The 16,466-nt window shown below is 39.5% G+C and overlaps 1 protein-coding gene across 1 annotated transcript in view; it reads left to right on the top strand.

Annotated features, from left to right (window-relative positions):
* DNAJC13 (DnaJ heat shock protein family (Hsp40) member C13) overlaps positions 1 to 16,466 on the top strand; it is a 157,620-nt gene that overhangs the window by 11,043 nt on the left and 130,111 nt on the right. The window contains exon 2 of the mRNA XM_052656719.1: positions 11,316 to 11,396. Coding sequence (XP_052512679.1) covers positions 11,329 to 11,396 — 68 coding nt within the window. The 5' untranslated portion in view covers positions 11,316 to 11,328. The remainder of the gene's footprint in view (positions 1 to 11,315; positions 11,397 to 16,466) is intronic.

Below are 16,466 nucleotides of genomic sequence, written 5' to 3'. Positions count from 1 at the left end.
TCCTGTTTGACCATTTCCAGCTTCCCTTGTGGTTCAGCTGATAAAGAATCCGCCTGCAGTGCGGGAGACCTGGGTTCAGTCCCTGGGTTAGGAAGATCCCCTGGAGAAGGGAAAGGCTACCCGCTCCAGTATTTTGGCCTGGAGAATTCCATGGGGTCACAAAGACTGAGTGACTTTTGGAGAAGGCAATGGCACCCCACTCCAGTACTCTTGCCTGGAAAATCCCATGGATGGAGGAGCCTGGTAGACTGTAGTCCATGGGGTCGCTAAGAGTTGCACACGACTGAGTGACTTCCCTTTCACTTTTCACTTTCATGCATTGGAGAAGGAAATGGCCACCCACTCCAGTGTTCTTACCTGGAGAATCCTGGGGACGGGGGAGCCTGGTGGGCTACCGTCTATGGGGTCGCACAGAGTTGGACACAAGCGGCTTAGCAGCAGCAGAGTGACTTTCACTTTCACAATTTACCTTTATACAGCATGGGACTTTACTTTCACCACCAGACACCTCCACAGCTGGGCGTTCTTTTCGCTTTGACTCAGCCTCTTCCTTCTGGAGTTATTTTCTCTGCTCATATTCAGTAGCATATTGGGCACCTACCGACCTGGGGAGTTCATCTTTCAGCATCATCTCTCTTTGCCTTTTCATACTATTCATGGGGTTTTCAAAGCAAGAGTACTGAAGTGTTTTACCATTCCCTTCTCTAGTGGAGCACGGTTTGTTAGATATTAATACCTGCTCGTCCAGAAATACCCTCAGGGTCTGAAACTGTTAATGCGGTTTCCACACTGGTTGTCTTCTTTAGATGAAATGACTTTATCACAAATGATTGAGGTTTTGAGTATATAAAATAGATTTACTTGAAATTAGAGAGGCTGATAGTACACTGTTGGGAATTCGGTCCCAACTCAGATCTCATTAATCTGGTTGTTTTAAAAATTCATTGTTAGTTAGACTAGTATTTTTCTGTTGAACTTACAAAAATCCTGAAATCACCGATTGGTAGCATATTTCCTTTTTTTTAAAAAAAATATGTATTATTAAAAGAGAATAATGCTTTACAATATTGTATTGGTTTCTGCCATACATTAACATGAATCAGCTATAGGTATACACATGTCCCCTCCCTCTTGAACCTCCCCCCCGCCTCCCTTACCATTCCACCCCTCTAGATTGTCACAGAGCATCGATTTGAGCTCCCTGCATCATACAACAAATTCCCACTGGTTATCTGTTTTACATACAGTAATGTATATGTTTCCATGATACTCTTTCACTTTGTCCCACCCTCTCCTTCCCCCACTATGTCCACAGGTCTGTTCTTTATGTCTCTGTCTCTATTTCTGCCCTGCAAATAGGTTCATCAGTACTATCTTTCTAGATTCCATTTATATGCATTAATACAGGATATTTGTGTTTCTCTTCCTGACTTATTTCACTCAGTGTAATAAGCTGTGGGTTCATCTACCTCATTAGAACTGACTCAAATGTGTTCCTTTTTATGGCTAATACTCCTTTGTATATATGTACCACAGCTCTTTTATCCATTCATCTGTCGATGGACCTCTAGATTGCTTCCATGTCCTAGCTATTGTAAATAGTGCTGCAATGAATATTGGGGTACATGTGTCTTTTTCAGTTATGGTTTTCTCAGGTGTATGCCCAATAGTTGGAGAAGGAAGTGGCAACCCACTCCAGTATTCTTGCCTGGAGAATCCCACGGACAGAGGAGCCTAGCAGGTTACAGTCTGTGGGGTTGCAAAGAGTCAAACATGAGTTAGTGACTGAGCATGCTTGCATGCCCAGTAGTGGGATTGCTGGGTCATATGGTAGTTTTATTCTTTGTTTTTTAAGGAATCTCCATACTGTTTACCATAGTGGCTGTATTTACATTCCTATCAACAGTGCAAGAGGGTTCCCTTTTCTCCATACCCTTTCCAGCATTTATTGTTTGTAGACTTTTTGATGATGGCCATTCTGACTGCTGTGAGGTGATAGCTCATTGTAGTTTTGATTGGATTTTTCTTGTATATTTTGCAGATTAATCCTTTGTCAGTTGTTTCAATTGCTTTTATTTTCTCCCATTCTGAGAGTTGTCTTTTATAGTTTCCTTTGCTGTGCAAAAGCATTTAAGTTTAATTAGGTCCTGCTTGTTTATTTTTGGTTTTATTTCCATTACTCTAAAGACTGGATCGTAGAGGATCTTGCTGTGATTTATGTCAAAGAGTGTAATAATGCCTATGTTTTGCTTTAAGGATTTTATAGTTTCTGGTCTCACATACAGGTCTCTAATCCATTTTTACTTTATCTTTGTGTGTGGTGTTTAGGAAGTATTTGAATTTCATTATTTTACACCTAGCTGTCCAGTTTTCCCATCACTAGTTATTGAAGAGACTGTCTTTTTTCCATTTGGTAGCAAATTTCTATAGCCATGTATTTGTTTTCAACACTTTTTTAAATTAAGCTTATCTATAGTGAATGCCTGCTCAGTTGTGTTTGACTTTTTGTGACCCCATGGACTGTAGCCCACGAGACTCCTCTGTCTGTGGAATTTTTCAGGCAAGAATACTAGAGTGGGTTGCCATTGCCTGCTCAGGGGATCTTAGTGACCCAGGGATCCATCCCACATTTCCTGCCTTGGCAGGCATTCTTCACCACTGTGCCACCTGGGAAGCCCAAGCTTATCTATGGATGGAAACATTTAAAATATTTATCTTTACATGGTAGAGTATTTCAACCCTGGAGACATCCTCTTTGTTGTATTTCTTTTGCCTTGTGTTGATTATGGTAATTTGTTTTACTGCTTAAAATTGTGAGTTTCAAAGTTGTTTGCAGCAGGTGCTTAATCATGTTTCCAAATGAAGATAATAATTGGAACTAGTTCGAAATTAATCTAGGAATGTGCTGTCAATAAGCCTGTAATTACATGGTCAGAATAAATTTATTTTTATTTTCTAAATTTAAAAGAGAATTTTGTTTGTTTTTGGTTGCATCCCATGTGGGATGTTAGTTCCCCCACCAAAGAGTGAACCCATGCCCCCTGCAGTCCAAGCAGGAAGTCCTAACCCTGGACCACCAGGGAGTTCCCCATTGATTTTCTAAACCTGAGGGAAGGTATTACTATTATAGTTTAGTTTGAGTATGGGGTTAGGAAGTTTGAGTTCAAAAGCTTGGCCCAGCCATTTAATAGTTGTTAAATTAGAGAAGTGATTTCATTTTTGTAATTCTCAGTTTTCTTGTCAATAAAATGAGGATCATCATACCTGTATCTTAGTTGTTATGGAGACAGTGAGATACGTAAGTAGGTTGTAAATGCTGTGTGTCATCATTAACACATGATGAGTACTTAGTAAACCCTGTGCTGGATGCTTAGTCGTTTCAGTCTGGTCTGACTTTTTGAGACCCTGTGGACTGTGGTCTGCCAGGCTCCTCTGTCCATGGCATTCTCCAGGCAAGACTACTGGAGTGTGTTGCCATGCCCTCCAGGGGATCTTCCCGACCCAGGGATTGAACCCGTGTCTCTAAAGTCTCCTGCATTGGCAGGTGGGTTCTTTACCACTAGGCCATCTGGGAAGCCCTAATAAAACCTACTTGTTGCATAATTTCAAGGCATGTCATAAATTTTTTGATCGGGGCACCTTCCCTCGCCAATTTCAGGATTTAAAATAGAAAAGCATTATCTTAATTCAGGTGTATAGGCACTGATAAGAGCTTTGAATTAACCTGTCATTTCTGGGGTTGACTTGGCTACTTAGGTAAGTATTTCTTCCCTTCCTTATCTCTCCAGTGTATCCTTATCTAAATATAACATGACTGAAGGTGAGCTTTTCAGATTGAGGAGTGGTTTTCTTCTGTAAAGTGCACTTCCATTTTACTAGCCTTCACCTTTTTTTGGACTGTTGTTCAGGATGGGATGCAGAATACCAATATCACTTGTTGTTTCCTAAAACATGAGACGTAAATTGTCAGGTGTGCTGATTTTGGCCACGGGCACTTCTGATGTCCAGAGAAGCCCTCAACTCTACATTATATTTTTTTGTTAGCATTGTAATCTGCATCAGGGATGCAGTATTTTTTTCTGACAGGCCAAGGTAGTGGTTTACTTTCTGAATTTTTAAAATTAATTTTGGGAGAGTAGGAAGTCAAGAAACACCTGGAGTAACAGGCAAATTTGGCCTTGGAATGCGGAATGAAGCAGCACAAAGACTAATAGAGTTTTGCCAAGAAAATGCACTGGTCATAGCAAACACCCTCTTCCAACAACACAAGAGAAGACTCTACACATGGACATCACCAGATGGTCAACACCGAAATCAGATTGATTATATTCTTTGCAGCCAAAGATGGAGAAGCTCTATACAGTCAACAAAAACAAGACTGGGAGCTTACTGTGGCTCAGATCATGAACTCCTTATTGCCAAATTCAGACTCAAATTGAAGAAAGTAGGGAAAACCGCTAGAGCATTCAGGTATGACCTAAATCAAATCCCTTATGATTATACAGTGGAAGTGAGAAGTACATTTAAGGGCCTAGATCTGATAGATAGAGTGCCTGATGAATTATGGAATGAGGTTCGTGACATTGTACAGGAGACAGGGATCAAGACCATCCCCATGGAAAAGAAATGCAAAAAAGCAAAATGGCTGTCTGGGGAGGCCTTACAAATAGCTGTGAAAAGAAGACAGGCGAAAAGCAAAGGAGAAAAGCAAAGATATAAGCATCTGAATGCAGAGTTCCAGAGAATAGCAAGAAGAGATGAGAAAGCCTTCTTCAGCAATCAGTGCAAAGAAATAGAGGAAAACAACAGAATGGGAAAGACTAGAGATCTCTTCAAGAAAATTAGAGATACCAAGGGAACATTTCATGCAAAGATGGGCTCAATAAAGGACAGAAATGGTATGGACCTAACAGAAACAGAAGATATTAAGAAGAGGTGGCAAGAATACACAGAAGAACTGTACAAAAAAGATCTTCATGACCCAGATAATCACGATGGTGTGATCACTAATCTAGAGCCAGACATCTTCGACTGTGAAGTCAAGTGGGCCTTAGAAAGCATCACTACGAACAAAGCTAGTGGAGGTGATGGAATTCCAGTGGAGCTGTTTCAAATCCTGAAAGATGATGCTATGAAAGTGCTGCACTCAATATGCCAGCAAATCTGGAGAACTCAGCAGTGGCCACAGGACTGGAAAAGGTCAGTTTTCATTCCAATTCCAAAGAAAGGCAATGCCAAAGAATGCTCAAACTACCATGCAATTGCACTCATCTCACATGCTAGTAAAGTAATGCTCAAAATTCTCCAGGCCAGACTTCAGCAATATGTGAACCGTGAACTTCCAGATGTGTGAGCTGGTTTTAGAAAAGGCGGAGGAACCAGAGATCAAATTGCCGACATCCGCTGGATCATGGAAAAGGCAAGAGAGTTCCAGAAATACATCTACTTCTGCTTTATTGACTATGCCAAAGCCTTTGACTGTGTGGATCACAATAAACTGTGGAAAATTCTGAAAGAGATGGGAATACCAGACCACCTGACCTGCCTCTTGAGATATCTGTATGCAGGTCAGGAAGCAGCAGTTAGAACTGGACATGAAACAACAAACTGGTTCCAAATAGGAAAAGGAGTACGTCAAGGCCGTATATTGTCACCCTGCTTATTTAACTTCTATGCGGAGTACATCATGAGAAACGCTGGTCTGGAAGAAACACAAGATGGAATCAAGATTGCCAGGAGAAATATCAATAACCTCAGATATGCAGATGACACCACCCTTATGGCAGAAAGTGAAGAGGAACTAAAGAGCCTCTTGATGAGAGTGAAAGAGGAGAGTGAAAAAGTTGGCTTAAAGCTCAACATTCAGAAAACTAAGCTCATGGCATCTGGTCCCATCACTTCATGGGAAATAGATGGGGAAACAGTGGAAACAGTGTCAGACTTTATTTTGGGGGGCTCCAAAATCACTGCAGATGGTGACTGCAGCCATGAAATTGAAAAACGCTTACTCCTTGGAGGAAAAGTTATGACCAACCGAGATAGCATATTCAAAAGCAGAGACATTACTTTGCTGACTAAGGTCCGTCTAGTCAAGGCTATGGTTTTTCCTGTGGTCATGTATGGATGTGAGAGTTGGACTGTGAAGAAGGCTAAGTGCCGAAGAATTGATGCTTTTGAACTGTGTTGTTGGAGAAGACTCTTGAGAGTCCCTTGGACTTCAAGAAGATCCAGCCAGTCCATTCTGAAGGAGATCAACCCTGGGATTTTTTGGAAGGAATGATGCTAAAGCTGAAACTCTAGTACTTTGGCCACCTCATGGGAAGAGTTGACTCATTGGAAAAGACTCTGATGCTGGGAGGGATTGGGGGCAGGAGGAGAAGGGGACGACCCAGGATGAGATGGCTGGATGGTATCGTGGACTCGATGGATGTGACTCTGAGTGAACTCCGGGAGGTGGTGATGGACAGGGAGGCCTGGCGTGCTGCGATTCACGGGGTCGCAAAGAGTTGGACACAACTGAGCAACTGAACTGAACTGAACTGAAAAACGCTTAACATAAGATCTCCCCTCTTAACAGATTCTATGTATACATTATTGTTCACTATTTAGGCACAGTGCTATAAAACAGACTCTAGAACTTACTCATCTTGCATAACTGAAACTTTATACCCATTAATTAGCAACTCCCCATTTCCCCTCCAACTTGGGCACTGGCAACTACCATTCTACCTTCTTCTCTGAGTTGAACTATTGTAGATAATTCATGTAAGTGGCATTCTGTGACTGGCTTATTTCACTGAGCACAATATTTTTAAATTTCACTGATATTATTGCAGATTGTAAGATATCCTTCTTTTTTTTAAGACTGAATAATATTGTGTATACCACATTTTCTTAATCCATTCATCTGTTCAGGGTCTTTAGACATCTTAAGTTTTATAAATAATACTGCAGTGAAAATGGTTGTGTCATCTCTTAGTGTCGTAGCCTCACTTTCCGAGATACAGACTCACTCAGAGGGACAATGCAGATAGTGGAATGCAGTTTATTACACTGGCGGGCCCAAGGCAGAGTCTCCTCTTAGCCAACGACCAGGACCAGTTTTTGTGAAAACCTTATATACCCTAAGTGTATGTGCCCAAACCCGCCTTCCGAAATTGCCTGAAACTAGTCTGAACAAAGGAAAAAGAAAGATACAATCAAAGTTAACCCGTGATTCATATGCCTTAAGCCTAGGTAGTTAACAATGGACAATTATCAATAGGCCTGTGGTCATACCCCAATAAGCATAATAGAATGTAGGATTCTATTTGGTTACACAGATAATTAGGGTATTCTTTTAGGCAACAGAGCGCCCCAGGGCTCTTCCTTCTGGGGGCCTGGTTTTCCAGTTGGTATGTTTCCATAGATACTGGGCATATAGCTCAAAGTCCACAGTTCGGCCCAAGATGGAGTCCTGCTTTCGAGATAGAGCCTGTTCTGTTTCCTCCTTCATTAGAGGTCCAACTTTCAGTTCTTTTGGATAAATACTCAAAGTTTGATTTCTGGATCATGTGATAATTCTATTTTTTTTTTTTTTTGGCCACATGCAGCTGGCAGAATCCTAGTTCTCTGATGAGGGATTGAACCTGGGCCCACGATAGTGAAAGTGTAGCCCCTTCCAGGGCCCCAAGATTGGGCTCTTGTCTAACACTAGGAAAAGAATTGTCCGACGAGACATGCTGACAAATCAAGAGACTTTATTGGAAGAGGGCACCGGCTGGAGAGCAGCAGGGTAAGGGAACCCAGGAGAACTGCTCTGCCACATGGCTTGCAGTCTCGGGTTTTAACATAAAAACTAACTGATGGGACTAGTTTCTGGGTTGTCTTTGGCCAATCATTTTGACTCAGAGTCCTTCCTGGTGGCGCACCACATTGCTCAGACAAGATGGATGCTAGCGAGAGGGATTCTGGGAGGTAGATGGACATGTGGTGTCGTCTTTTGACCTTTCCTGAACTCTTCTGGTTGGCGGTGGCTTATTAGTTCCGTGTTCCTTACCAGGACCTCCTGTCGTAAAATAACTCGTGCAGATGGTTACTAGAGAGCCTGGCCAGGGTGGGTGGGGTCAGTCAGTATTTTATCCCTAACAAAAGCACCAAGTCCTAACCACTAGGCAACCATGGAATTCCCTAATAATTCTATTTTTTAATTTTTTGAGCAACTTCCATACTGTTTTCCATAACACACCATTTTGCGTTCTCATCAACAATGCACAAAGGTTCAAGTTTCTTTACATGCTCGCCAGAACTTGCCTGTTATTTTTTTGATAATAGCCACCCTAACAGGTGTGAGGCAGTATCTTGTAGTTTTGAGTTTGAGTTGCATCTCCCTGATAATGACATAGAACATCTTTTCGTATACCTGTGGCCCATTTGTGTGTCTTCAGTTCTATATTAATTTTATATTAACGTGTTATATCTTCTCTTCCTTTATCCCTTTTATCTATCCTAACCTAGGAACTTTCGGGCATCTAGTGCTTTTATCACCCCTGAATTCATAAGTCTCCAAAAAGTTGTAGATAAGCCTTCTTAATTCCCCTCCTAAAAGATTCGTTTGAGTTACTTGTTCCCCCAAATCAGTGATAAGATCGTTCTTTAGGTTTATTTTTTTAATTCTTCAGTATGCCTTGTTGTTACTAGATTATTTTCCCCCAGACTCCCTACAGATTTATTAGATCATGTCCTAAGTTCTTTGTGACTGTCACTTTAAAATTTTATATTTTTCTCTCATTTTCCTTTTACAGTCCCTTGATGGTATCAGCCAGTCTTCACTTAAACGCATTTTCTTTCTTGTCAGTTTCTCCTAGATAGGCCAGAGTTCAGTCAGTCATTCGCATCTTAAATTGTGAACTCAGAATCCAAACTCCACTCCTCAGTATCAGCCATTTGCTTTTTCTGTCCTCCTCCTTTTTTTTCTTTTTCCCAATCTGCAGTTACTGTATATGAGGGGAAAATACCATCTGTAGGCCTATAATTCTTCACCTTTTTTGGCACATTTTCAGAGTTCTTCTCTAAGTTTCTTTCCAGCAATATCATTTACTACATATGACTCAGAAGGCAGGGATAATGTTTGCTGGTTTAATAATTCTTGGTTGGCTGCGTGTGTCATTTCACATACACGATCTAGAAAAAAACAGCGCACCAGCTGACAGGTCTATATTTAGCTGTCTATACATACTAGTAGGAAGATGTCATTGACTGTTAAGAGAAATTTCTCTCTGGTGACAATAAAGGTTTCTCTAAATTTGCTATTACATGTGGTTCTCTTATTATTCCTCAGAGGATGAATTGATGTTTTTCCAGAAGGTTTGACAAAACCTTATTTGGGAGTACCTCTTAGCAGCGACTTAGCATGCATGCATGGAAACAACACATATGTCCAGCCACTGATGAATGGTTATACAAAATGTGGTGTTTCTATACAATAGGAAACGGATGCATGCCACAAGATGGATAAACTTTGAAAATGTTTTCGCTTGTTACGCTCAGTGAAAGAAGCCAGTCACAAAGACAACGCATTTTATGATTCTATTTATATGAGATTCCATAATAGACAGGTCCATAGTGACAGAAAGTAGATGGTTGCCAGGTAGTGGGTGTGAGGGGGACTGGGGAGTGGCTGCCAGCAGGGTTTCTTGTTGGAATGATAAAAATAGTGTATTCGTTGTAGAACTCTGTGAACATACCAAAACCTCTGAATTGCACACTTTCTAAAGAGGTGAATTTTAAGGTACGTGAATTGTCTCAAAAAGCTGTTATAAAAATGTTTTTGAATGAAAAATAGTTTTATTCTATTTATGAAAAGAATACTTGTTGATTAAAAAAGTTTAGACATATAAAGATGTGAAGAAAGCTAAGCAAGCCATAATTCTAACCATTCAGTTTGCATTATTGACACTTTATGTATTTTACAATATTTTTTAGAGTGTATTTCTAATTATTAAGGATAGGAAGTAGTACCCAAGTGACAAAAGAAGTAAAATTATCATATTCAGTATGAAGCAAATGATGTAATATTTTCAGAATTTATCATTATTAGTCTTTCATTAGTAGCCAGTTTATACAATTAATTGTGTAAAGTTAGATAAACTGAAATTTTTTCTTGAGCTAAATGGATTCTGGATTTTATACACTTCAGGGTTACAGTCAACAAACTAATCTTGAAATATTGCACATAGCATTGTCCCTCTTCCTGTGGCTGTTAGGAAGCTCATACCATGTGTGATTTATCATACAAGTCAGCAATCCTCAACTGTTCTATATCCTGTTTAATCAGAGAGTTCACTAACCAAACTGTAACAAACATTTCTGAACACTTAATTTCTGCACTTGATGTTGACAACTACACTTTGAGTAACATTGTTCTTGTGACTTAAAAATCTTTTTCTCAAAGAATATTTAATTCCTTGGAAAAAGGTTAATATTCTGTGAAAACAAGCTAAGTGGTATAAATGACAGTCTCAATTTTGTTTAAAAAAGACATTTTTTTTCCTAGCTGGAAGAAGGAAAGTTAGTATCTTTCGATGCTAGGATGAAAGATGAGTTACTTTATGAACATTAAAAATGTTTTTACTATGTACTTAAATTACTTTTGGGCTTTCTTGGTGGCTCAGACAGTCAAGAATCTGCCTGCAATGCAGGAGATCTAGGTTCAGTCCCTGGGTTGGGAAGATCTCCTGGAGAAGGGAATGGCAACCCACTCCAGTATTCTTGCTTGGAGAATTCCGTGGGCAGAGGAGCCTGGTGGGCTACAGTCCATGGGGTCTGAAAGAGCTGGACATGACTGAGTGGCCAACATTTTAACTTTTACTAAATTACTTTTATAATGAGAATATTGTTCAAGTTAAACCTTATTTATATTAAGTTCCCTTTAAAGTGACAGTGACAGCAAGATGGCCAGCACTTAGCAGCTAGACAAAACCTTTTAGAGTTGGTTTGACACTTGACAGTCATGTGTTAAAATATTGTTTGGCAGTGTGAGATTTAAAGATTCATTTACTTTAACACTTTTTACTACATTCTCTATTCTTGGGATGTTGATACGAGGGCAATTCTTGTCCTCAGACTCAGCGTGGTGGAAAAGAGCTGTAACAATATAGTGTGCTAAAGGCTCTCTGATAGAGAGGTGAACAGACCATCCTTACGGTCTTGTATAAAAAGTGGGTGTCTTAAAATCAGTACCATATGGCAGTCTATGAAAATATGATGGGGGAGATTCAGGAAAAACTCTCAAGGTTAGCACTATTACAAAATTGACCCATATTTTTATCTTTCAGGATTCAGCACAAAATGAACATTATTAAGGAAAATAAGGATTTAGCATGTTTCTACACAACAAAACATTCATGGAGAGGGAAGTAAGTATTTGTTGGTTTTACTTTTCTGTTCTTCTGTAAAGTATTTTAAAAATTACTTTTTCTTTTGATATGTCTGGTTTTCTCTGTTTTTGGAAGGAATTTGGATAAGAATTAAAAGGAAAATAAACCGATTATCCATAGTCTTGACTGCTATCACTTAAGGATGAGTTTTTGTAGTAGTGGAGTTTTCACTTCACAACTTTATCACCTAGAGATGAGCCTAAGTGTTATCAATACATTTTCACATCTATTTGACAGTCAAAGAAAATATGCCAATAGTGCATTTCGTATTTTTTCTTTTAACCTGTAATGAAATATAAAAATTGGTTTTGATCTTTTCCTTGGGAGGGGTTGATGACATTTTTCAGTAGCTTGCCTGGCCAGACTGAGGCGTAAATGGTTCCTGTTTCCTGCTGTAAAATAGGTAGTAATTCCTAGCCCTCTGATTGATATAAGGATTAAATGAATTGATAATGGAGTGTGTGAAGGTTTTAAAATTATACCTTAAATACATTCAGTATTCAATGAATAGCACTTTTTGATCATTACAAAAAAGTTTAGTCTGTTATCATTTTGAGTAGTAGTAATAAGTAAAATGAGTATGCCACACTTTAACAAATAGGTGACCACATTATTCCAAATCAGGCCTCAGACTAAGATAAAAACGTGACATGTGCGCAAAGCCAGTAACTTTACTTCTTAATTTTCATCCCCCACCCCTTGGAAGATGAGGAGAGAGAGTGGTATAGTTCTTATTCTTAACTTTCCAGTTTTTAGGTAATAGTGTTGTTACTTCTTAGAATGGTGCAACATCTGAATTCTGTAGTGTTTCTGGTTTGCATTAATGAACTAACTAATTTTGAAAGATTTGAGTGTTTAATTTTGTTTCCTTTTAGAAGCTCAGTTGTATGAGTTACTTAATTGTTATCCTTGTAGAATACTTGTCTTGAAATTTTTTTCTTCAGTTGATTTCATTAAGCAAAGTTAGAATATTGGCATATCCAGAGTAGTATGACTCTCTTTAGTTATTTCAGTAAGCCTTAAAAAATGTTGTATATTTAAATGATCTTTATTTTTTTTCTCAAATTTTAGATTGCTCTAATCATCGTAATATAACTTTTGTCTTTTAAATGCAATTATAGCATTCTGTTGAATTCTAAAGAACAAAATAACTACAATACTTTTTGCTTTGTGAGCTTGTTGTAATTGTGGTCACCTGGAAAAAATTTTTTAACATTCTTAGTGGTGACTATGACTTAAGACGGTCCTTTTTTTTCTTTCCTTCTTTGTAATTATTAGGAGCAGAACTATTTCTGTGCTATAAGCACAATTCCTTCCCTCTAATTCACACCTTTAAATTTGTTTTGTTTTTATAACAGCTTTTTTGATAACATTTATATAACATAAAACTTTTTAAAGTGTACAATTCAGTGGTTTTTAGTATATTCGTAGAGTTGTGAACCATCACAACTCTTTTTAGAACAATTTCCTTACCTCTCAAGAATACTCCTTTAAAAATATTAGCAGTTCCTTCCCTCCCTTCTCTTATTCCCTGCATCTGGCAGCCTCTAATCTATTTTCTGTTTCTGTATTTGCTTATTTAGGACATCTCATATAAATGGACTCATCCAATATGTAATCTTTCATGACTGTCTTTCACTTAACATGTTATCAAGGTTTATCCATGTTGTAGTATGTGTCATTACTTCATTTCTTTTTATTGTTAAATGTATTGTGTGGGTATGCCACATTTTGTGTTGATGGACATTTATATTGTTTCTACTTTTTTACTGTTATGAATAGAATAGCACTACCATAAATGTTCACATACAAACTTACTGGTGAATCTATATTTCCAGTTCTCTTGAGTATGTACCTATGAGTGGAATTGATGGTATATGGAGTTATATGGAAGTATATGGTAACTCTGTGTTTAACTTTTTGAGGAACAGGCAAACTGTTTTCCAAGTGGCTGCAGCATTTTATAATCCTACCATCAGTGTATGAGGATTCCAATTTCTCTAATCTTAACCGACAGTTGTTATTGTCTGTCTTTCTATTTTAGGCATCCTAGTGGGTATGAAGTGGTATCTCATTGTGGTTTTGATTTGCATTTCCCTGATGACTAAGATGTTGAGTATCTTTTCATGCTTATTTGCCATTTGTGTCTTCATTTTCTGAATGTTGAGCTTTAAGCCAACTTTTTCACTGTCCACTTTCACTTTCATCAAGAGGCTTTTTAGTTCCTCTTCACTTTCTGCATAAGGGTGGTGTCATCTCCATATCTGAGATTATTGATATTTCTCCCTGCAATCTTGATTCCAGCTTGTGCTTCTTCCAGACCACCGTTTCTCATGATGTACTCTGCATATAAGTTAAATAAGCAGGGTGACAATATACAGCCTTGGCATACTCCTTTTCCTATTTGGAACCAATCTGTTGTTCCATGTCCAGTTCTAACTGCTGCTTCCTGACCTGCATACAGATTTCTCAAGAGGCAGGTCAGGTGGTCTGGTATTCCCATCTCTTTCAGAATTTTCCACAATTTATTGTGATCCACACAGTCAAAGGCTTTGGCATAGTCAATAAAGCAGAAGTGGATGTATTTCTGGAACTCTCTTGCTTTTTCCATGATCCAACGGATGTTGGCAATTTGGTCTCTGGTTCCTCTGCCTTTTCTAAAACCAGCTTGAACATCAGGAAGTTCACGGTTCACGTATTGCTGAAGCTCATCCGGTCCCGTCACTTCATGGCAAATAGATGGGGAAACAGTGGAAACAGAGTCAGGCTTTATTTTGGGGGGCTCCAAAATCACTGCAGATGGTGACTGCAGCCATGAAATTAAAAGACGCTTACTCCTTGGAAGAAAAGTTATGACCAACCTAGATAGTATATTCAAAAGCAGAGACATTACTTTGCTGACTAAGGTCCGTCTAGTCAAGGCTATGGTTTTTCCTGTGGTCATGTATGGATGTGAGAGTTGGACTGTGAAGAAGGCTGAGTGCCGAAGAATTGATGCTTTTGAACTGTGGTGTTGGAGAAGACTCTTGAGCGTCCCTTGGACTGCAAGGAGATCCAACCAGTCCATTCTGAAGGAGATCAGCCCTGGGATTTCTTTGGAAGGAATGATGCTGAAGCTGAAACTCCAGTACTTTGGCTACCTCATGCGAAGAGTTGACTCATTGGAAAAGACTGTGATGCTGGGAGGGATTGGGGGCAGGAGGAGAAGGGGACGACAGAGGATGAGATAGCTGGATGGCATCACTGACTCGATGGACAACGTGAGTCTGAGTGAACTCTGGGAATTGGTGATGGACAGGGAGGCCTGGCATGCTGCGATTCATGGGGTCGCAAAGAGTCGGACACGACTGAGTGACTGAACGGAACTGAACTGAACTTGCCATTTGTGTATATATATCATGAAATGTCTATTCAAATCATTTACCCATTTTTTAACTGAGTTATTTGTTGAGTTCCATGAGTTCCTTATGTATTGTGAATACAAGTCTCATATAGAGATATGATTTGCCAATATTTTCTCCTGTTTGGTGGCTTGTCTTTTCATTTTCTTGATGGTGTGCTTTGAAGTATGAAGTTTTAAATTTTCATGAAATTGAGTTTATCTATTTCTTTCTGTTGCCACTTGAGCTTTTTGTGTTGTTAGCCATTACCTAATTCAAGGTCTCAAAGATTTATTCCTTTGTTTTCTTCTAAGAGTTTTATAGTTTCGATTTTGGGTAACTTTTGTGTATAGTGGGTAGTAAGGATCCATCTTTATCCTTTTGTATGTGGATATCTAGGGCTTCCCAAGTGGCTCAATGGTAAGCAATCCAATCGTCCTGCCAATGCAGGAGGTGCAGGAGATATGAGTTTGATCCCTGGGTTAGCAAGAGCCCTTGGAGAAGGAAATGGCAATTTACTCCAGTATTCTTGCTGGGAAAATTCCACGGACAGTGGAGCCTAGTGGGCTACAGTCCACGGGGTTGCAAAGAGTTGGACATGACAGAGCAACTACACTTTCACTTTTCCTTTCAAAAGTCCTACATTTCCCAGATAGGGATAGTTATTTCATTGTTATATATATTATTACGTGGCACTGAATCTTTTATTATATTACCTATTTTATGTAGCCCTTCCGTGGTGGCTCAGCTGATAAAAGAATCTGCCTGCAATGCAGATGACCCAGGTTAAGTCCCTGGGTCAGGAAGATCCCATGGAAAACAGAATGGCAACCCACTCCAATATTCTTGCCCGGAAAATTCCATGGACAGAGGATCCTGGTGGGCTACAGTTCATGGGGTTGCAAAGAACTGGACACGACTGAGTGTCTAACAACAACAGTTTTATGTAGCCATCATATCTAAGTTTAAAGTATTTCTCATCAGTCTTATGAAAAAATAAATGTCCTTTCATTGAAAATTTTCTGTTGTTTTAGAGTTGCTATACGAACCTCTGTTTAGATCATATATCTGCATACAACAAATTTTGTGTGCGATCTGAGGGCTTTAGGGCCTAGGTTTTAAGAGATTCCATCTTAACCCCAACATTTCAGAAAAATGTTATTGGTAGTGACAGTAAAGATGGTCAAATATTTTTCATTCTCCCAGTTCAGTCGCTCAGGCGAATCTGACTCATTGTGACCGCATGAATCGCAGCACGCCAGGCCTCCCTGTCCATCACCAACTCCTGGAGTTCACTCAGACTCACATCCGTCAAGTCAGTGATGCCATCCAGCCATCTCATCCTCTGTCATCCCCTTCTCCTCCTGCCCCCAATCCCTCCAGCATCAGAGTCTTTCACAATGAGTCAACTCTTCCCATGAGGTGGCCAAAGTACTGGAGTTTCAGCTTTAGCATCATTCCTTCCAAAGAAATCCCAGGGCTGATCTCCTTCAGAATGGACTGGTTGGATCTCCTTGCAGTCCAAGGGACGCTCAAGAGTCTTCTCCAACACCACAGTTCAAAAGCATCAATTCTTCGGCACTCAGCCTTCTTCACAGTCCAACTCTCACATCCATACATGACCACAGGAAAAACCATAGCCTTGACTAGATGGACCTTTGTTGGCAAA

The sequence above is a fragment of the Budorcas taxicolor genome, chromosome 1 (assembly GCF_023091745.1).
Source record: "Budorcas taxicolor isolate Tak-1 chromosome 1, Takin1.1, whole genome shotgun sequence".
Taxonomy (NCBI): Eukaryota; Metazoa; Chordata; class Mammalia; order Artiodactyla; family Bovidae; genus Budorcas; species Budorcas taxicolor.
The sequence above is the reverse complement of the archived record's forward strand: the minus strand, read 5'-3'. Positions and strand labels throughout refer to the sequence as shown.